The following is a 22478-nucleotide window of genomic DNA, read 5'->3' as shown; positions in this document are numbered from 1 at the left end:
CGCCATCATGCCCAGCTGTTATTTTTATATATATATTTTTTTAGTTGGCCAATTAATTTCTTTCTATTTATAGTAGAGACAGGTCTCACTCTTGCTCAAGCTGGTCTTGAACTCCTGACCTTAGTAATCCACCCGCCTCGGCCTCCCAGAGTGCTAGGATTATAGGCGTGAGCCACCACTCCCGGCCGAACTACGAGTATATTTATAATGTGCCTTAAAACTAATATTTGTATGTTTATAACATAGTCATGTAGGGATATAAAATGTTTACCAGTAATGTAAAATAAATTTTTAATTTTGAGGACATGAGGAAAATCAAAGTTTTTGTGATTTAAAATCATACAAGCATGGCCGGATGCGGTGGCTCACACCTGTAATCCTAGCTCTCTGGGAGGCCGAGGCGGGCGGATTGCTCAAGGTCAGGAGTTCAAAACCAGCCTGAGCAAGAGAGAGACCCCATCTCTACTAAAAAAATAGAAAGAAATTAATTGGCCAACTGATATATATATAAAAAATTAGCCAGGCATGGTGGCGCATGCCTGTAGTCCCAGCTACTCGGGAGCCTGAGGCAGAAGGATCGCTTGAGCCCAGGAGTTTGAGGTTGCTGTGAGCTAGGCTGACGCCATGGCACTCACTCTAGCCTGGACAACACAGCGAGACTCTGTCTCAAAAAAAAAAAAAATCATACAAGCAGAAATGCTGAATTTCATTCAGATGGTATTTGTTAACATTTGTCAGGGCAAAGCAAGTAATATAATTTTATTACTTTTTTCTGAACCTCTAATTTTTCTGCAAATTTTAATTTTTATCTTCAAATGATGCTTGTTTTTTAAATATATTTTGCTTTGACCTATTCTTTATTCAACCAATTGCATGCACTTACTAAAATATAGTTTACTGGCCGGGCGCGGTGGCTCACGCCTGTAATCCTAGCACTCTGGGAGGCCGAGGCGGGCGGATTGCTCAAGGTCAGGAGTTCGAAGCTGCCCTGAGCAAGAGCGAGACCCTGTCTCTACTATAAATAGAAATAAATTAATTGGCCAACTAATATATATACAAAAAATTAGCCGGGCATGGTGGCACATGCCTGTAGTCCCAGCTACTTGGGAGGTTGAGGCAGGAGGATTGCTTGAGCCCAGGAGTTTGAGGTTGCTGTGAGCTAGGCTGACGCCATGGCACTCACTCTAGCCTGGGCAACAAAGCGAGACGCTGTCTCAAAAAAAAAAAAAAAAAAATATATAGTTTACTGATCACTGTGTACAAACCAAATCTTATTAAAATAAATTCAGCTATAATAAAAATCTTCATGCTGTTTAACATTGATTTCCCAGCCAGTGGCCTACCTTAAGTTTTAACAAATATTCTGACTATAAAAACATCTCCTACTCTGTGATAAAAACTTATGAATGGGTCCTTGGAGTTGTCATAACAGGCATTTACATATTCAGTCAACAGCATTCTGGTTCTGTGTATGGCCAAAGAATTGGACAGATGCTAGCCAACCTTTCAAAAATGTTTGCCTAATGGTACCCCCCAGGTTGCAATTGTATGATGTTCTATACAGCTATATTCAGATAGATTGGCTAGAAAAAAAAGCTAACTACATGTATTTTTTTTTCTTTTAAGCACCTTTTCCTTCCCTTCCTCCATGTCTCATTCATCCATTCATCCTTTCATTCATTCATTCATTCATTCAATTCAACAAATATATATTGATCCCCTATATGCCAAGCAATGTACTAAGCTCCAGCAAGTTGATAAACAAGACAAAGTGTTTACTGTCCAATTATTTTTGAACATACATGAAAGTTTCAGAGTTTGCTCCTCTTAATTCTAATCTACAAATTTTCTTTATTGTTACAAAATGTAATATTTCAAAGGCCCAGAAATTTACCAAAAATAATATAACAACCATGTACCTGCCACCCAGATTTAATAGACATTGACATAATGCCATGTTTGCGTCAAATCTCTCCAGATGTAACCACTAACTTTAAGTTAATTTTTATGTATATTACCATGCATGTTTTGCATTTTTATTGCATATGTATAGCTCCATAAAGAATCTGGTATTGGCCGGGCGAGGTGGCTCAAGCCTGTAATCCTAGCACTCTGGGAGGCCGAGGCGGGCGGATTGCTCGAGGTCAGGAGTTCCAAACCAGCCTGAGCAAGAGCAAGACCCCGTCTCTACTATAAATAGAAAGAAATTAATTGGCCGACTAATATATATATATAAAATTAGCCGGGCATGGTGGCGCATGCCTGTAGTCCCAGCTACTCGGGAAGCTGAGGCAGAAGGATTGCTTGAGCCCAGGAGTTTGAGGTTGCTGTGAGCTAAGCTGACGCCACGGCACTCACTCTAGCCTGTGCAACAAAGCGAGACTCTGTCTCAAAAAAAAAAAAAAAAAAAAAGAATCTGGTATTGCTTTATGTGTTTTTATTTTATATAAATGATTTCATGTGATACATACCCTTTTGCAATTTTGTGTCTTTTTTTACTCAACGTTATATTTGAGATATCCCCATGTTGATGCATGTGAGTGTAGTTCATTTCATTGAAGTGCTGTATGGTACTCCATTTTGTGAATAAACCACATTTTACTTCTCCATGCCTTAGCTGATACATAATTATTTCTAATTATTTAGTATTATGAATAGTAGTTCACTGAGCATCATTATATATGTTTTCTTATGTATATATTTGAGTGATTCTATAAGATATATAACTTATAATAGACTTGCTAGATTATAGGATATGTACATCTTCAATTTAATTTACCAAAGTGTAGTTGTGGTGGCTGAATTGTTTATAAATCTGTTAAGTAAGGTACAGTTTTAAGTCCTGTTGGCAGGCTATTGAATTATTAGCTTATTTGTTTGATTTTTACTGTACAGTATTTAAATTCTTTCCATTTTTATCTAAGCAGTGATAGATAGTGGGTGATCTCATTTTTATTAGAATTTTATTAGCATTTAATCTTTTATAGAGGTTTAGACATAAGTGAACACAGTAGCAAATTAGACAAGCTTTTAAAATGATAAATGAACATTAATTTTCTGACATTTTAAGTCAGTCCTCAAATCAGTTACTTTTAAAGACACTTTAAATTAGTATTAAATGCTTGATTTTAATAACTACTTTAGTGATTTGAGAAACTATGGTACTTCCTTTAATTATTTTGTTGTTAAAGCCATAGATTTCACTTAACTTTATGATCCATGTTAAGAGTGTTAGCTTAACAAAGTATTTTAAAAGATTTTATATACAGATTTAAAATTCAATGATGAATATAAGCTTTTTTTGCCTTGAAAAAGTTTACAATTAAGCAAATGAAACATCACAAATACGAATATGCTTTGAGAAGATCTGAGTTTTATAAATGCTGGAGCTTTGTTTTATAATTTAGTTCCTCAAAGAATTAAGGCTGTATTATATCATTCTTATAATGTGTTTACCTCAAGTACTTTTAGAACTAGACTGCACTTTCGCTGCCACAGATGTATCATGCAAGGAGTATCCTGGTTTAAATTCTGAAGTACTTTCACTCCTGCTTGCTTCACCTTGAAAGCGTCTGAAAAGAAGTTGGCACATTATTTTGCGAATGTTACTGGACATCAGAAAATACATGACTGGATCTAAGCAACTATTGAATGATGAGAGAACTAGCATGATCTCATTGGTTTTGTGAACTATTTCCTTCCAGTAGCAAGATGGCTCATTTAGTTGTAAAGAAATATAGATGAATCGAAAGGCATGATAGGGAACAAAACATACAGTGAAAATGATAAGTACAATAAAGGAATTGCGGGCTGTAGTCGCATATTTACCAGAATTAGGAAATTTTGACCTCCTTTTAGAAATCCTCAATAGATTCTTACCTATCTTAATATATGAAAGGATTATTAGGAGGAAAATTAGCCAAAACATTACTACAAGAACAAAGTTAAAAATTGCTTCTCCTTTTTCATCATGCTTATCTCTATAATGGAAACACATTGTGGAATTATGTCCCCCTTTCTTAAGTGTTAAAATAATCATAGTTAAAAATCCAGCAAGAGCAAGTGCCCATACTATACAGCAAACATAAATACTTTGTTTGGTTGTTATTGCCTTCCGTTGTTGTATAGACCTATTAATTTTTATGTAGCGATCCAAACTGATGAATCCAAGCAAAATAATGCTAATGTACATGTTCATATAAAACAGTAGTCCCACAACCTTGCACAGAATCACACCTAGTGTCCACTTGTTTTGGTTAATGTGATACATTATTCGGAAAGGAAGGCAGAAGATGAGTAGGAGATCTGCAATGGCTACATTAAGTAGGTAAATTTGAATGGAATTTCTTTTGCGGTGGATACCCAGAAATACGTAGAGGGCAATTATGTTCCCAACCAGTCCCACGATAAAAATAATAGAGTAGAATGTTGTTAACACAGTAGATAGTAATGTTTCATCCATGGGACAGACAGTAACATTTGGTGCTCCTGAGAAGTTTTGTGGCAATTGGTCGCTGTGATTAGTTATAAAGTATGTTCCATGGGAAGAGCAAGGCCAGCTGCCGACTGAAGTCATCGTCATTGTTCTGGTATGACTTCCCGTTGTCTTCTGTGGGGATCACAAAGTGAAGATGCTAAATAACATGTTCTTTCTGTGTAGTTCTTCTGTCTTCAGATTTTTCCTACAACAGAATGCCAAACATTGAGTCATTTGCTTTTTTTTTTTTGAGACAGAATCTCACTCTGTTGCCCAGGCTAGAGTGCAGTGGCATCATCATAGTTCACTGTAACCTCAAACTCGTAGGCCGAAGTGATCCTCCTGCCTCAGCCTCCCGAGTAGCTGCTACTACAGGCATGAGCCACCATACCCAGCTAATTTTTTTTCCAGTTTGAGTAGAGACAGGGTCTTACTCTTGCTCAGGCTGGTCTCTTAACTCCCAACCTCAAGTGATCCTCCCAAAGTGCTAGGATTACAGGCGTGAGCCATTGCACCCAGCCCTCTTTGCTATTTTAATAAGTTATTTTAACTCAAAGTGTAAATAATAATTACTTTCAGACATTGTGAAAAACTTTACTTTTATCCTACTTTGGACCATCTGGACAGCTATATCATGTATGTAATAACATTACTGTATCACAATAAAAGCAGAAATATAGTAAGATCTCATGGAGTATCCTGCTCTAGCCTTTCCTATGGCCATGGCATACATTCAAGGTTTGTTTCATATATTATATTAAAATAAATAGCTAACTATGAGGTCATCTTTTCTTAGCATATTATGGGGATAGAGATGAAGGTGAAGAGAAATGACAGCTCATATTTTTCAGAGATGAGCATCAATTTCTCTAAAGTGAGCTGGGCCCACTGCTGGCCCTGCCCAGCTTCAGAACTGCTTCCTGCCTCTGTCCTTTCCCTCACATGTGCCATTCATTCATTTGACACAACATGTATCGCCTCATGGTGTGTGACAGATAAACTGTGACAGTCTCTCATTCTTTGGTGGAAATAGGGGAGAGAGTCCTAAATGCCTTTCCTTTCAACCTAAGACCAAGATAGCATTATTAAAATGATTTCCCTATAGGACCATACAACTAATATAACAGACCAAGAGAGCACAGCACCTGCCTGGTTACACAGGCTCTTGTAACACCACACAGGAGAACAAAGTCACCAAAGCCAAATCAGGTGGCAGCTGCCAGTTAGCCACTCCTGACCTAGAAGCATAGAGTGATAATGTGGGTGGGAAACAGGATATGCAATCCAAGATTTTGAAAGTAACCTGATGACCTAAATATGCCCTGGCTTAGGTAGTTTGAGACTGTTGCTAGAACCTTCTAAGAGGGTATGTCAATTCTGTTTGTGGTTCACAAAGCTTTTGGGCCTTTTCCTGTGCATTGATTTCTGTGAAGAGTGAGAGCCCATCATAAAGAGCTAGAAGACTATAGAGAGGGTTCTTGGAGGTCTTTCCATATTCCTTTCTTAAAGTGACTGCCCTATTTCTCTATAGCAGCCACTTAGTAGGCATAATATAAAGATGTCCAGAGCAAGGTTTTCAAAATCAGACCTAGCTAACTCTATGACCAAGGGCAAATAATCTTTTTTAAGCCTCTATTTTCTCATTTGTAAAAATGAAAAAATGTATATGAAGAGCTTAATCCTCTTTTCCTGCTGCGACAATGGGTCTGGTCTTCATCTGTGGCATATGTATCATGCTCTATAAACCTATATCTTGCTCTTGCCCTATAATCCCATCTTTCTCTCCTCAATAAACCTCATTTTCATGCTTACCTTACTTTGGCCTGTCAGGTCATTCTTCAGCCATGAGCATGCCAGGAACTGACATTTCAGACTGAAACCTGACATTTCCAGTGCCTATACTAGTTCCTGGCACATTATAAACAGAACAAATTTTGTTGAATGAATCTTCATCTTTATACATAATGCTAAGTAATACTATAGGCTACTCGTTCTTTGGATGCTCAGACTGTGTTGGTTTTCAAAATAGAACATTAGTTTTTCTCAGACTTCTGAGAGTTTGTGGTCTTCTAGGTATTTAATCATAAATAGCTATAATCATCTTACATTGCTAAGCAAAGTTATGAAATTGGGGTTTATGTAAGGGTGGCTTTGCTGAAATAAGAGGAAAATATCTAATCTTGTAAATTTTTTTATAGCAGCTAAAAAGCAATCTTTTGAGCTCTCCCCACTTTCTGCTCTGCCGGTTGGCCTTGCGGGGTTCCTTTCTCACATCTAAAAGGAGCCCAACAGACAAAAAAAGAAATGTAAATCTTTCTCTTTACATTTGTCGGAAACTGCTTTTAGAATTTGTTTTATAGCCTCTAGGTGTTCCTGAGAAGCTCCAGGATGGACAGCAGGGGGGCAAACTCCAGGCCTTAGTTTTCTGCCCAAAACTGAGTCTCAGGGGCAAATTCAGATCCCCTATGATAAGCCTGACTACATCTTGGAGATAACCAAGTCTCCAGAAACAAAGAAAACAAGAAAGATGGACAATTTGACCTCTAGCAGCTGCCTGCTAATTACTCCATAACAATTACTTTTTTTCTCTCTTTTTAGTAAAACCATCCAGCCCCTTGGCTTCCTGCTGGCATCTCCCTTCTCTTTCTTTGGGATGCAAAGCCACCTCCCGGTTCTCTCCACCCCCCCCATTCTCTTTGTTTTTCTAAAGGATAAAGTAAACTTTTTTACTTTTATGAACGTAATCCTGGCATATAACAAGTCCTCAATAAAAGTTATCTTTAAAAACTCTTTGATTCGGCATGCAAAATCCTGTCGAAAATAAAAAAAAATAAATAAATAAAAATAAAAACTCTTTGATTAATCTCATTTTAGTAAATATTTCACACTTGGCTAAGTACTGTGTGGAAAATGAAGGTAAGACAGAGACCCTCTTCTCAGTAAACATTTTTGTAGGAGTGTGCATTAAAACCCTAAATACTGTAATATAAAGTGGATTTGAGTTACAATACTTAATTTCCTGATTTGACATTATACACAGAGAAAAATATTTGGAAGAATGTAGCCTCTCTTAAAACTCTTACCTACAATTTTATCAAGAAGAAACCACTTTGGTAGAGGGAACATTAAGGTTTAAAATTTTGTGAAGTGGGGGGAATTGATTCCAAGGAAGAGGAACTGGCTGGTGAAAAGGAAGTTATGTAATCCCTGGTAAGAGCCTGTCTCCAGAGTTCAGGAAAGTGGAGAGAGAAAAGGAGGGAGGGAGGGAGGAAGCACTAGGTCTAGTCTGTCATGTGTCTCAACTGCAGGAAGGCAGATTTCACAAAGTTTATAGAAAGTTACAGGCATGTTTCTTGTGATCTTAGATTCTAAAAGGAAAGAGCAATCTAGAAAGAATGGCGGGCTGCCAAAAGTGAAACTGACAATGTAGTCTACATCACCAGGAAGAGGAAAAGGGCATCTGTGTTACGGGGTTACCTAGGGAACTCTCGGAGGCTAAGGCAGAAACATATATCCACCAGTGAAAGGGAATTGAGGCATAAGAAGTGATGTGATTTTGAGAGCTCAGGTAGCTGAAATAAGTTGAAAAACTCATCTGTAAATAGTTATTTGGGGTTTTCTTTTTTTCTTCTCCTATGCTAAATTTTAAACTCCATTAGGATTAAGAGCCAAGTTAGTTTTGTTTGGCTCTGTATACCAAGAGCTTAACGCAATCAATATTATTGAATGAGAGAGGGAATTTTGTAGAAATATATGTAAAGTTGTACATGTTGATATGAAAATCAACTTCAAGTACAGGAAGGGCTACAGCTGCAATTAACAGAAACACAATTGCAATTGCTCTATCAGGAGTGTGATGTGTCTGCAACAAAAACTAACCCCATCTTTCGATGAATTACTAGATATGGAGTATCTGAAATGAAAATTGTTACTACTAAGCTGCTTCTGTCCCAAGCTGGCAGGGTCTCACCTGAAATGCAGTTTTTCATCCTCAGCAGCACACTTAGAAAAGGCCACAGACCAAATGGGAAGAAGGGGAGCTCAAATCATGTCATAGAAGCAAGTTTGAAGGAAATAAGCACCTTACCCTAGAGATGGGGAACACTTTACAAGGCCATAGAGAAAAGGGTTTCACCTTGTTATATGTGTCTTCAGAAAGCAGAACATGGACCAGTGATAGAAATTGCAGAGACAGAGGTTGCCTCCTTTTAAGGAAATGATTTTTTAGAATAAAATGCTCTGTCTGGGAGGCAAAAAGGGTCTTACTGCTGGAGATTTTCAAGACTGCCACCAATTAGGTACTTCATAGAAAGGACTCTCAGTATGAGTACAGTTTTTTTTAAAGAATTATTTAGATCAACATTTCTAAGGTATTATTTACATATAATAAATTATACCAATTGCTGTCTAGTTCAATAGTTCAATACATTTTGACAAATAAATAGACACATATAACAATTATAATAAAAAGTGGAACAGTTCTGTCACCTTAAAAAAAAAAAAAAGAATCCCCTTGAGGGCTTTTTAAAGATACCAGTGCCTGGCTCCTTCCCCAGATATTCTGATTTAATTGGTCTGAAATGGGCTTCAGCCACTGATTTCCTTTAAAAGTTCCTCAGGGGATTCTAATGTGCGGTCACAATTGAACCCTTGAGCTAGATGGCCAAACCATTAACTAATCTTTATTTAGGGCTTGCTGTGTACCAGACACTGTGTTAAGCATATTTATGTTATTTCATTTACATAATCCTTACAATACCATATGAGGTAAGTATTACAAAAGTGGTAATGGAAGATCAGGAGGTTATGATTTTTATTCTTGGCCACACAGCTCTTACATGGCAGTGCCCAAGTTGGGACTCAGATCTGACTTTTAGAGCCCATGATCCTTTTCACCAACCCCCCCTTTCTTATCACATATGATCAGTATTTTCTTTATTAATACTTAGTTTTGTCAGCAGTATTTTGACATGATTTCTTTAACATTATCCACCTGAAAAATTTTAAGAAGAGATTATGCCATCTACCTTTGCTTCTTTGGCAAAGATATTAATCTTTCTATTTGCTATCTCCATTATAGTAAGTAAATAAATCCAAAGTTTACAGAATCACAAATCATTTGTCAGAATGCACAGCACTTCCCCCAGAGCATATCTTCTCAGACTTACTTCTAGGCCCTATGGCCATAATCAAGATGTTTCTAGAAAGCAGTTAGCACAAAGGACATATCCTGAAACCATTTGCCTCAACCCTAATCTGCAAGTAAACTAAATAAGTAATAGTTGGACAAATTTGCCAGTTAATCTTTCTGGTTTTGCTTTAGTCTCAAGCTTAAAGAAAATAAAGCAAAAGCAATGCATTTGTTTAAAAAGTAATTGTAGCCATTGTTTAGAACCATGTCTTAGACGGCTAGCATCCGATTATTTATTAACACATTAACAGATTCTGCTGATTTTTGTCTCCTTTAAAGTCAGTTGGCACATTACATTGTCACTCACTGTTCTTTATTGATGTTTTAAAAATTACTTGTTTGATATGTTAAGAATCACCAGCGAAGACAAGAAACAAACTACTGGGTTCACACAGTGGACTAATTTCCTAGTGGACATTACTTGTGACCTGTGTGGTGTATTGAAGTGGTCACAACAGTTTTGTAGTATTCAGTGTTTTTTAAATGTTGTTCCTTGGCAAATCCTGTTAGCAAGTTCACAATCCATTGTTATATCCCCCACCCCACCACCCTACTACCCCTGCCAGTTTTTTTCAAGTGGCTCAAGTAGGAGCTGTTGTACCTGGAGGGCAGGACCCAACAGATCCCGCTGTGTCCCCAAGTGAGCAGAAGCTTTTTAAATACAGTTTGGGTATATTTGTGAAAACAACACATTGCTATGTTGAAATACATACCTATTTTGTAATGGTAGCAACCTTTCAACGTTTTTAGTTTGACTTGATAATGATTGAATCTATTCAGGCCATGCTTCAAAAATTGCATTAATTGCTGCATACAAAATGAAAATTGAAAGCATATTACTTTGGAAATAATACTGTTAGTAGTATGTTAGATTTTGTTTTAAACTTAACTGTGTCAAAAAAACCCACATTTTAAAAAATTGTAGTTATTCAAACTAAAGTATATTTTGCTTTGTCTTTTCTCTAATATTCACCTTTTTTACTTCTGAAACACCAAACTTACAATTTATATGGTCTGGTAATTACTATAAAATAGTAATAATTTTAATAAAGAAAACATAGTAATTGAAAATAAGAAGATAATAATAAAGTCAGTAAGTTATAGATAAGTTATAATTCATTAGAAATAAGATGTATTACGTATGAAAAAACTTTTAATTGATTCAAGTGGATCTGAAAATCTTTAGGCAGTATACAAATGCAGTATAGACAATGTTACTATATTGACAGTACCAGCTTAAATACCTTGAATGTCCTAAAGTACTTAAAGTAAAAAGACACAGCCTCATTTGAAATCAAGGCGGGTGTCATTCAAGCAGTTTACTCAGTGGTTCTAAAAGCAAAGAATTGCTAGTATTAGAGCAGCTTTATCACCATGAATCAGGTTTCACTTTGAATGTTCAGATAATCAAATTTTAGCTGAAAAAAAAAACTCATTTATGTAGTTGAAATCAAGGAATACTCACAGTTCAGGCTCGCCTGAAGTAAAAGGAACCTCAAGCTTCCCTAGACACTGAGACTTGTCTTGTTTGTGTCAGCTGGGCTTTTCCATCCGGTCGTGATGCAATTGGTTGGGGTTCTCTTCTTTTTTATATTCGATTGTGGTGGTAGGGTTTTCTCCCCCCGCCCTTTTTTTTTTTTTCTTTTTTCAGTATAACCCTTAGATTCCTTTCAAGAATATTTAAAGGCCCTACCACTGTGCAACAAATTTTAAGCTCAATCACTTAACTTTAGGAAATTATTTATATTTTCTTTCTTTTTTTTTTTTAGACAGAGTCTCACTCTGTTGCCTGAGCTAGAGTGCCGTGGCATCAGCCTAGCTCACAGCAACCTCAAACTCCTGGGTTCAAGCAATCCTCCTGTCTCAGCCTCCCGAGTAGCTGGGACTACAAGGCACATGCCACCATGCCCAGCTAATTTTTTCTATATATATTTGTAGTTGGCCAATTAATTTCTTTCTATTTTTTTTAGTAGAGACGGGGTCTTGCTCTTGCTCAGGCTGGTTTTGAATTCCTGACCTTGAGCGATCTGCCACCTCGGCCTCCCAGAGTGCTAGGATTACAGGTGTGAGCCACCCCACCCCACTCAGCCTTATATTTTCTTTGTGAATACCTTTCAACTTGACAATTTGACAATTGTGGAAAGTTTTCCTCAGCCCTCAAAATAGAAAAGTTTTATAAATTCTAAGCAGAAATATACCTTTTCTGTTTTTCCTAAGAATTGATATATAATGTACTATATGGACTTTCAAAGCAAAGCATTGAATTTGTTTCTTTTTGGATTAGTTTTAGAAATTAAGTTATTTAGATAAAATAGCATTCCTATATCATACTAACATTAGTAGTGATTTATTTTACTCTTTATTTTTTTTAAGTTTTATTTGATCTCTATATTATTTTAGTATATTTTCATGTATTCCTTTAAGACCTTGGATGTATTTTCTAAAATAATCTTATAATTTTAGGACTAGATGAAATTTTTTATCGTATTCTCCCCTTTTTATCACTATGATAAACTCTCCCAAGTAAATTAAAACATCTCCTATATTTTAAAGAAAATAGGATGGAATTCTGTAGTTTTTGTTTTGGTACTAGTCCAATATTTAACCACTATCTGTCCGTCTGTGTAATTGCTGGCCCTGCATTTTAGTGTCATTTCCCTTTTTTTTTTGGTTATCATGTGAAATGAAGAAGAGTTAGCTTTATCCTCCCCATAATTATCTTGTAGCTTTGTTTACACTAAATAATATTTGATTCATGGGTTTTATCTAACATTCTAATTATTTCTAAGTACATTCTTCTGAATATCATATTCCCCAGAACTTTTAGTTTGTTATAAATAGGATACATGGGGCAGGGTATTTTTTAATTGCTAAAATAAAAATATTTTGTAGCTCATACTTCCCCTTAGAACCTTGGGGAAGGAAGGTGGTTACTGTATGGGTCTGACAGGATTTTTTTTTAATTGTGGTAAAATAATATAACATTAAATTTACCATCTTAACTGTTTTTAAGTGTATAGATCAGTAGTGTTAAGTATATGGACATTGTTGTGCAATAGATCTCTAGGTATTTTTCATCTTATAAAACTGAAACTCTATAACCAATCAACACTATTTCCCCCATCCCCCTACCCTTGGCAACCATGATTCTACTTTCTGTTTCTATGATTTTGACTACTCTGGATACTTCATATAGTATGTCCTTTTGTGCCAGGTTTATTCTGAACTTTCTACTATGTTTCTGTGTTCTTAGCTCTTTCCTGTATATCCTCTTGTCTTCACACTTCCTCATTCTTTTTTGTTGGTATTATAAAGTTTTTCTTTTTATAAAGGTAGAAGTAGAGAAGAAGAAATAAATGTATATGCTTGTTTGGTGCCATCTGTTACTGGTATCATCATCCTCTCTTTATCTAAATTCTAATACTGGTTAAATTCACCTCACCACCTACTCCAGTCCTGAACCCTGCCATCTAAAATGAGGACCACTGAGTATACATAGTCATACTGACTGGTCTCATTTCAAATTCTTAACCACAAATCTCAAGTAGGTCCCTGGGCTGCCAAGAATCCCAGTATATTTCCTTAGTCCAATGGTTCTCAAAATGTGGCTCCCAGATTAGTAGCATCAAAATCACTCAGAAGCTTATTAGAAATGCATGTTCCTAACCTCATTCAAGACCTATGAGCCAGAAATTCTGGGGATAGGGCCTAGCAATCTGTGTGATTCTGATGTGAAAGTTTGAGAACCACTGCCTTAGTCAGTTCATTCTCCTATTCTTTGAAAATACTTTTTCACATCTGTACTTTTCTCAGACTGCCAGCAACCCCCTCTCATTCCCCACTTCCACCTGATGATCACTTTTAATTTCACTGAGAAAGTAGAAGCACTCAGAAAAGAACTTCCTCATCTTTCTATGTCTACATCTGCCTGCATATGCAGGTGCCCCTGTACCCTGTCTTCTCTGCTGTCATTAGGGGTAAGACCCCAACTCCTTGTTCGTTACATCCCATCCCCTCTCTTTCCTTGAGTTTTTTCCCTCTCTACAAGATCATTCCCATCAGGATACAAATGTTGCTCTTTAAAAAAACAAAACAAGAACTAAACCTCCATGAAAATCTCTAGGTACTGCTATGAAATCATCTATAACATATATTGCTTTGTGAAAAATTTGAATATTTATATGTATTTTTATCTTTAAAAAATAGAAGGACAAACCAAAACCTAGTAAAAAGTTACCAATGGGGAGGGAAAGATTGGGGATGGAGAAAGAGGACAAAAACTAGACCTTTCTGAATGTATTCGTTTTACAGTTTTCAGTTTGCAATGATGTACATGTTTTATGTAATTAAAACACCAAATTAAGTCAAAATCTAATTAAAACAAATGAACCTGACTGTATTACAAAGTAAAAGCATAACCACAAGGAGAATTATTTTAAGTGACTTTAAAATAGGGTGAATTTTTTACGTAATTTTAGACTTAGAAAAAGGTTGCAAGAGTAGTATAAAAAATTCCAGATACCTTTCACTTAGATTCCCCTCATGGGAAAACATTAGTAATAAGTTATTTTACTCTTTAAGCTTTATTTGATCTGTATATTATTTTAGTATATTTTCGTGTATTCCTTTAAGAACTTGGATTTGTTTTCTAAAACAATCTTATAATTTTAAGACTAGATGAGATTCGTGATGATATTCTCCCCACTGTTTTTTTTTCCTATAACAATGGCATCTTCAGTGGTACAATCCTTCTAGACTTTCATGATGTTCTCTCTATTGAGGTTCCCTTCCATAGCATTGACAATTCTTTCCATAAAGTACTATGTATAATGAACCTTATGACTCCCTGATCTAGAGGCTGAATTAGAGATATTGTGTTTGCAGCAAGTAGATCACTTTGACACTTTCAATGTTGAACTCATAGGGTTCTGGGTGCCCAGGGCATTGTCCAGCATCTAAAGAATTTTAAAAGGCAGTCTCTTACAGGCAAGATACTTCCTGAATTCAGGGACAAAGCATAGATAAGACCAATTCAGAAAAAGTGTTCCCATTGTCCAGGCTTTCTTGTGGTAGTACAACCATAACACTGGTAGTTGGTGTTTATCTTTTCCCTTCAAGGTTCAAGAGTTAGGAGCTTTATGGATAAGGGTAGTCTTAAACATAAACCTGACTGCATTTGCACAAAATAGTAGAGTTAATCTGCCCCTTGCTGCCTTTAATCATGCTTCTCTTCCTTATTAATAAATGTCCTTTGTGGCATCTTTTTCCAGAATAGGTCACTTTTGTCCATATTAACAACCTTTTCAGGCAGATATCCTTTCTCCTCAATGATTTTCTTAGTGGTATCTGGGAATTCATCTGCTACCTCTTGGTCAACAGAAACTGCTTCTCCAGTTATCTTGACTTTTTTAAGCCGAATCTCTTTCTGTAATTATCAAGCCATCCTTTGCTGGCATTAAATTCTCCAGCTTTAAATTCATTTTACCTAGGCCAGGTGCGGTGGCTCACATCTGTAATCCTAGCACTCTGGGAGGCCGAGACGGGCAGATTGCTCGAGGTCAGGAGTTTGAAACCAGCCTGAGCAAGAGCAAGACCCCGTCTCTACTATAAATAGAAACAAATTAATTGGCCAATTAATATATATAGAAAAAATTAGCTGGGCATAGCGGCGCATGCCTGTAGTCCCAGCTACTTGGGAGGCTGAGGCAGTAGGATTGCTTGAGCCCAGGAGATTGAGGTTGCTGTGAGCTAGGTTGATGCCACGGCACTCTCTCTAGCCTAGGCAACAAAGTGAGACTCTGTCTCAAAAAAAAAAAAAAATTCTTTACCTTCCTTTGCTTTAAGTTATCATATAATGGCTTCACTTTTTCTCGAATCATATTAGAGTCTATAAGCATACGTATTTCATATAGCAATCTGCATGTACATAAAAGCTACATTTTTAATATGAGATAAAAAGGCATTTCGCAAAAAGTGCAAAGTTTTAGTCCCAGCTGATGCAGCTGCAGCAACAGCTTCATGAATATCCTTTGTTTTTTTTATAATGGTCCTTACACTGGATTCATTTATCTTGAAGTGGTACGCAGCTGCAGACCTCAATCTACAGTACATATCAAGCAATTCAACTTTTTCTTAGAATGTCATGACTTTTCTCTGCTTCTTAGGAGTACTTCTAGCATCACTAGTGGCACTTTGTATGGGTCCTATGGTTTTATTCAAGGTTTTTGGTATCGTACTAAACATGATGAAAAATACACGACAACTGTGAAATCACTTTTACTACAATATGCAATTTACTGGAGAGATGAACTGCTCATGCAGAGATGATTAGTGTCACACAGCATTTTAAACACAAAACTGGAGCTTACCGCAATAGCAACAGGAGGTGGCTACAAAATTATTACCTTAGTACAATATGCACTACAGTTAATTTTATGCAGTTATGATTTAATACTACACCTTTATGTTTGTTCACATTTCTTTCAACTGTAAATGGCACCATGTATGGTCTGTGTTTGTGTAAGTTTTGATAAATTTTAACTTTTTATAATAGATTTATGTATATTTTACGGCAGTAAATGATAAAAATAGACTAGTATCTACATATATTTTATGCATTCATGACATACCTAACTTTTGTTTAATTTTTAAAATATTTCTAGGCTACATGGTTTGTCTGTGAGTTTTATCAAATTGTCACAAATCTCCAAAAAATTTTTCAATATATTTATTTTAAAAAGTTCACATATAAGTAGATGCACACAGTTCAAATCCATGTTGTTCAAAGATCAACTATACTTGCCTAATCAAAGAAGTAAAGTAAAAATTCTATAATTTAATAGGAAGAAACATCAGTATGAATTTGTGATTTATTTTTCTCCTAAAAAATACATATTTTTTAGCTCTACCCACTGAAAAGTTGAAGCAATAATAACCCAGAAGTAATAATGTACCTAGTACCCATATTATGGATTTAAATATCTTTTCCCACTAAAAAGAAATGGAGCTGCCTGGAGAAATGGCTGGTTCCAGATCTAGGGCAAGAAATGAACAAGACAAACCTGGGACATCATCTTGTATCTGAAAGCAAGGAAGTTATCAGACTCTTGAGTCTTACAAAAGTATATAAGAGCAGACTTAAAGGGGTTCCCAATGGCCCAAAAGGGGACAATTTGAGCATCAAAATTTAAAAAGGCAGCAATTGATATACAAAGACACATAAAAAATATAAAAATCTATAAGTTCATAATAAGCAAAAAATACCCTTTATTGGTCAACTTTGGAGGTTGCCTAGAAACCATCTTGGTATTCTGAAAATGGTTTGTAACAGCTTTATTCATAATATCCAAAAACTAGACATAACCCAAATATCTATGAACAGGAGAATGGACAAGCCGGTATATTCATACAGTGGAATACTTAGCACTAAAAAGAAATGAACTGATCACAGCAATGTGGCTGAATCTCAGAAGTATTATGCTCAGTGAAAGAAGCCTTGCATAAAAGAGTATATACTATATGGTTTCTTGTCTGTGAGTTCTAATATAGGCAAAGCAAACCTATGGTGAAAGAATATCAGAGTAGTAGTTTGCACTGGGAGGGATGGCCGCAGAGACTGAATGTGAAGGTGATGGGGGTGGCTTCTGGGATGATGATAATATCTTCATAGGGATTTGAGTTACACAAATGTATGCAATTCATCAGAACTCTAATGGTACTCTTTTGTGCATTTCACAGTACGTAAATGTTTACCTTAAACATAATTTTAAACAAATATTAAATTCTAATGATATGTGTGAATTGTAATAAAAAGTAAGACGGATTGATGGTTAGATAGAGGGATAACTGGATATATAGTTGATAAAGCAAATGTAGCAAAATGTTAATTGTAGAATCTAGGTGGTGAATATATTTACTATATAGTTTATATATATATAACTATTTACTATATAGTTCCTTCAGTTAGTTTATATAACTATTATAATAGTTTATATAACTATTTACTATATAGTTCCTTCAGTTTTCTATATGTGTGATAGTTTTCATAACAGAATTTTGAGGAAAACCTCCATTTTGGAACCTCTACGTATGGATCTAGACATCAATGGCTGCTAACATCACTGAGTGAAAAGTTGATGGCAAATCTTACAGTGATGAGTCAGGCAGACAACACCTGAACCCACTGCTCAATCCTGTCACTGAAGTAGGGCAAATAGACATTATGTTCTCCCTGATGCAGTACAATAGATACACCACCTATTAATGCATAAAACTAAAATTGAATCTGAATCTAATCAAGATTCTACATCTATGGCTGGGTGTGTTGGTTCACGCCAGTAATCCTGGCACTCTAGTAGGCTGAGGAGGGAGGATCACTTGAGCTCAGGAGTTCAAGACCAGCCTGAGCAAGAGCAAGACCCCGTCTCTACTAAAAATAGAAAAATTAGCCAGTCATCCTGGCGTGTGCCTGTAGTCCCAGCTACTCAGGAGGCTGAGGCAGGAGGATTGCTTGAGTCCAGGAGTTTGAAGTTGCTGTGAATGAGGTTGGTGCCACAGCACTCTAGCCTGGGCAACAGAACAAGACTCTTATCTCAAAAAAAAAAAAAGAGAGAGCGAGAGCGAGAGCGAGAGCGAGAGCGAGAGAGAGAGAGAGAGAGAGAGAGAGAGAGAGAGAGAGATCTACCTCCCAATTTACAGGAAATACAGGAGAGTAAAGAACATATTAAATGACATTGTATGGGTACCATTAGCCAAGTACTGATTGTGGGGGATTCTGCAGGGAAAATTACCTAGTATCTTAACAAATCAATGGCATGAACATTGAAAAAAGGGGACAAGGAGAGGGATCTGTTATACAGTAAGAGAGATTTAAGAGATCACGCTAGCAAATGCAATGTGTGAACCTTGGATACCATCTTGAACTAACTGTAAAAAGACATTTTTTAAACAGTCGAGGAAAATTGAATGTAGACTGGGTTTTTGATGTTATTAAAGAATTATTGTTCATTTTATTGGGTATGGTAGTATTAATTTTAAGTCCTCTATCAGAAATACTGAACTGTTAACAGTAAATGATATGATTTGTTTTAAAATACTTCAGCAAAAAATATATAATAAATGGTTGGGGATAAGTGAAGCAACAATGGCAGAATGTTGATAATTGCTAAAGCTGGATCATAGATACATGGAGTTTCATTAATCTATTCTCTCCACTCAGGAATGTTGAAAAGTTAAAAAAGAAACATCCTCAGCTTCACATTTTCTTCTAGCTATATCCCATTTCTCCATTTTTAGTACAGGAAAACATTGAAAGATACCTGTGTTTACTATCTCTATATCCTCTCTTCCCATTCTTTGGTGAAGCTGGTCTAATGAGGTTTTTTGTCTCCATCATGCCACCAAAACCACTCTTATCAAGCTTTCCAGTGACTTCCAAGTTGCCAAATCTAGTGGTCAGTTCTCATTTTTAAATGACCTTATTAACACTGATCACTATTTATTATTCTTACTTGAAAAAGTTTCTTCCTTGGCTTCAGGATATCAAATTCTGATTTTCTTCCTGCTTCACAGTCTAGACATTCTCTTTCCTTTGCTAGATTTTTCTCATCTTCCTGACCTCAAATATTGGTGTGTAGCAGGGCTCAATCCTCTGACTCTTCTCTATCAGTAGTCATTCCCTAAGCGATTTCATTCATTACCTTGGCTATAAATACCATCCAAATGCTGTTGTTTCCCAAATTTACACCTCTAATCCCAGCCTCCCCTTCACCCCATCTTGTAAGATCTTACATTCAATGTGTATGAAACCAAATTCTTGATTTCCCCATACAAACTCCTCCCCTGGTATTCCCCATATCAGTAAATGACATCTTCATTTGCACTTAGAACAGAAACCTAATTGTCATACTTATTTCTCTTTCACACCCACATCCAGCAGCAATTCTTGTCAGCTTTACCTTCAGATCATAAACAGAATTTGACCACTTCTCATCCTCTCTGTTTTGGTTAATATCACTCTAGGTTAGTCCAAGTCACCATCCTCTCTTGCCTGGACAACTGCAGTAGCCTCTAACTGATCTTTCTTCCACTCTTGTGCTCCTACGATTTCTTCTCCATACAGCAGCCAGAGTGCTGCTTTCAGAACCTAAAACTGATTATAGTGCTCCCCTGTTCAAAAGTCTCTAGTGGTTTCCCACCTGCTCAGTATAAAACCCAGAGTTTTGACCATTGCTTCAAGGCCCCAGATCTTAGATCACATTTCCTGCCACTCTGCCCCCTGCTCATTCCTTTCCATACATGGTGGCTTCCTTCTGATTCTCTAAACATACCAACCCTCCTCATGCCTCTGGACTTTTGTGTTGACTATCCTTCTTGTCTGGAGCTTGCTTCCATGTGGCTTGCTCTTTCACTTCATTCTGGTCTCTATTCAGACATTATCCCATTAGAGAGGTCTTCTCAGACCCCCCTAATTAAAATAGCAGCTCCCCAGTCCCCAAATCTATACATTTACCTCCTCACCAGCTTAATTTTTACCTCCTAGTACTTAACCACTACCTGACTTAACATACTATTACTTTGTATTTATAGGTTTCTTTATTTTCTCCCATCCAAGTACTAACCAGGCCCAACCCTACTTAGCTTCCAAGATCAGACAAGATCAGGCGCATTCAGGGTAGTGTGGCTGTAGACTCTTTATTTTCTATCTTAAGCTCAAACATTATAACTTGTCTCCCTTAAGGATTTATTGAAAATGACTGAATCTACACTGATGAGAATTACATCGATTTAATTATAACACGAAAACATAAATATAATCAGCAAACTATAAAGGGTATACATTCTTTGGCATTCCAATTTAAGCTTCTACTTCTTCTTCCTAAGAAGGTGATAAAAAACACTTGCAGAGGCATGGTCAGGAGACTCTGTTTGGGTCTAGTTTGTATTTTCTTCTGTATCATGTCCATCCTTTCCTAGGCTCCTTCATTTGCCATGTCCCACACTAGAATCATGCTAGGGGTATTGCTTTCTTATTCAGTCTGTTGTCATTGATCTCTCTTTGAACCAACTGAAAGTTCTTACTGAGAGCAGTCTTTATCATTTGATTTCTGTAGAGGTTTACTTGCTCTCCCATACACTCTTCTTGCTACTTAAGTGTCATGTCATAGTTTGCTCACTGTTCATTTGTATACTTCCCTTCTCTCTTTATCTTGCTTTCACAGACTCATACACACTTATATTTGAGAGCTTATCTCTCTTTGTGCTAGAAAGTACTGTAAAGTTCTTTAAACTCTTTGGACAGAAAGAATAACTTCCAAAATAGAATCCTGATGCTCTTATTGGGCAAAATAAGGATCCCTCCCACTTATGTGTGTCAACATCAAACATTTCTCTGGGTGTACCAACTCAGTTTTATTGCACACTTTTTTCTTCATACCCACTACCACGTTGGCTAAAGCTTATCTAAAACTTTTTCATTTTATGAATGAGAAAGTATAGGAGAGAATAAAAATACTTTTGTCTTCCATGCCTAAAGAGGCTTGTCTTTTTCACTAGCCTGTGGTTTGAGAACAAGTCAGATATAGTGTTAGTCATATTGGGGAGCATAGTGTTTGAGCAGAGACCAAAGCCTCCCACAGTCAAATTCTTTCCTGACACCAGCCCCAACAAGGTCCCAGAAAGAAACAGATGCAGAGGACAAGATCCTACAAGGAAACCTTTATTGTTATCACAAAGCATGTGATACTTAGGGAGCCCTTCCTTGGTCAAACAGGCTCCTCCTAGGGGAGGATGGCTTTGCCCTGGACAAGGGGCCAGCCAAGTGGGCTCCTTTCCCCTTCTTCTTTCTCACCTCCCACTTCCATAGAGATGAAAGGCATTTCCAAAGAAAAGACATACCCAGGAAGAACATTGAAGTCCCTGAGAGCAAGGCTCAACTAAAGTTATTAAATCAGACCCATCCATTTAGTACTCCTTTACTTAGTGGTGAAATGAATAAAGAAAAGAAAGAGGATAGAGGAGGGTAGACAAAGGGCCATCAGCATCCCCCAAGGGCCAAAATACAATGGCTATATAAGTCAGAGGTTTCAAGAAACATATTGGCAGGAACTATAAAACACATTTTTTCTTAAATCTAAACTATCACTCAAAGAAAGAGAATATTGCATAAAAAGGCAGAACACGTATCTGTATTTCTTGAGCATCCATGCTTTCCGAGTAATTCTTAGCAAATATTTCCTAGAAAATATTGCGTGGAACAGGTATATCTTTGAAGAAATCAGCCAGAAGTTAGAATAGGACAATTCAAGCATCTAAAGTAATCAAAAGTTTTCAATGTGTTACTAAATTGTCATGTTATTTCGTTTTGTGTAAACTGAATTGTTCATCTTCAATTTATCTTTGGGCTTATTTTTTGTTTGTCTGTTTTTCTTTTCAGCCCCACTGTGTTCTCCTCGCCTCAAAAGAAAACTCAGCACCTGTTAAACTTGGGGGCTTTGGGGTAGCTATTCAATTAGGGGAGTCTGGACTTGTAGCTGGAGGTAAGACCACTTTTTAAAAAATTTCCTTCAAAACCTGGTCACTTTCAGGCTGGTATAAAACTTTCAAGCTAAATATTAGCCCAACCTCAGTGTTTCATACCTCATTCCACCCCACTCCACCCCCAAAACGCCATGAGATAGTTTTGAATTTAATAACTCTGTAGTCATAACTAGAACTGTAGTCACTTAAGAATAGACTTTGTCTTTTTTTTTTTTTTTTTTTTGGTAGAGATGAGGTCTTGTATGTTGCCCAGATTGGTCTCAAAGTGCTGGG

The 22478-nt window shown here is 36.7% G+C and overlaps 2 protein-coding genes across 12 annotated transcripts in view; one reads left to right on the top strand and one right to left on the bottom strand.

The window, feature by feature from the left end:
- Positions 1-22478, top strand: part of CASK (calcium/calmodulin dependent serine protein kinase) — a 381055-nt gene that overhangs the window by 221988 nt on the left and 136589 nt on the right. For all 11 annotated transcript variants that reach the window (XM_075999330.1, XM_012781844.2, XM_012781842.2 and 8 more), the window contains exon 6: positions 22102-22204. In XM_075999330.1, the coding sequence (XP_075855445.1) occupies positions 22102-22204 (103 nt within the window). The remainder of the gene's footprint in view (positions 1-22101; positions 22205-22478) is intronic.
- On the bottom strand, positions 2937-11220 carry GPR34 (G protein-coupled receptor 34). Its single transcript, XM_012781853.2, has 3 exons — positions 11134-11220; positions 10382-10475; positions 2937-4682 (listed from the first exon to the last, which is right to left on the bottom strand). Exon 3 carries the CDS (start codon positions 4580-4582, stop codon positions 3458-3460), a length of 1125 nt encoding a protein of 374 aa, XP_012637307.1. The 5' UTR covers positions 4583-4682; positions 10382-10475; positions 11134-11220; the 3' UTR covers positions 2937-3457.

This window comes from Microcebus murinus, chromosome X, assembly GCF_040939455.1.
Source record: "Microcebus murinus isolate Inina chromosome X, M.murinus_Inina_mat1.0, whole genome shotgun sequence".
Classification (NCBI taxonomy): Eukaryota; Metazoa; Chordata; class Mammalia; order Primates; family Cheirogaleidae; genus Microcebus; species Microcebus murinus.
Note: the sequence above shows the minus strand (reverse complement) of the source record. Positions and strands in the feature narration are given on the sequence as shown.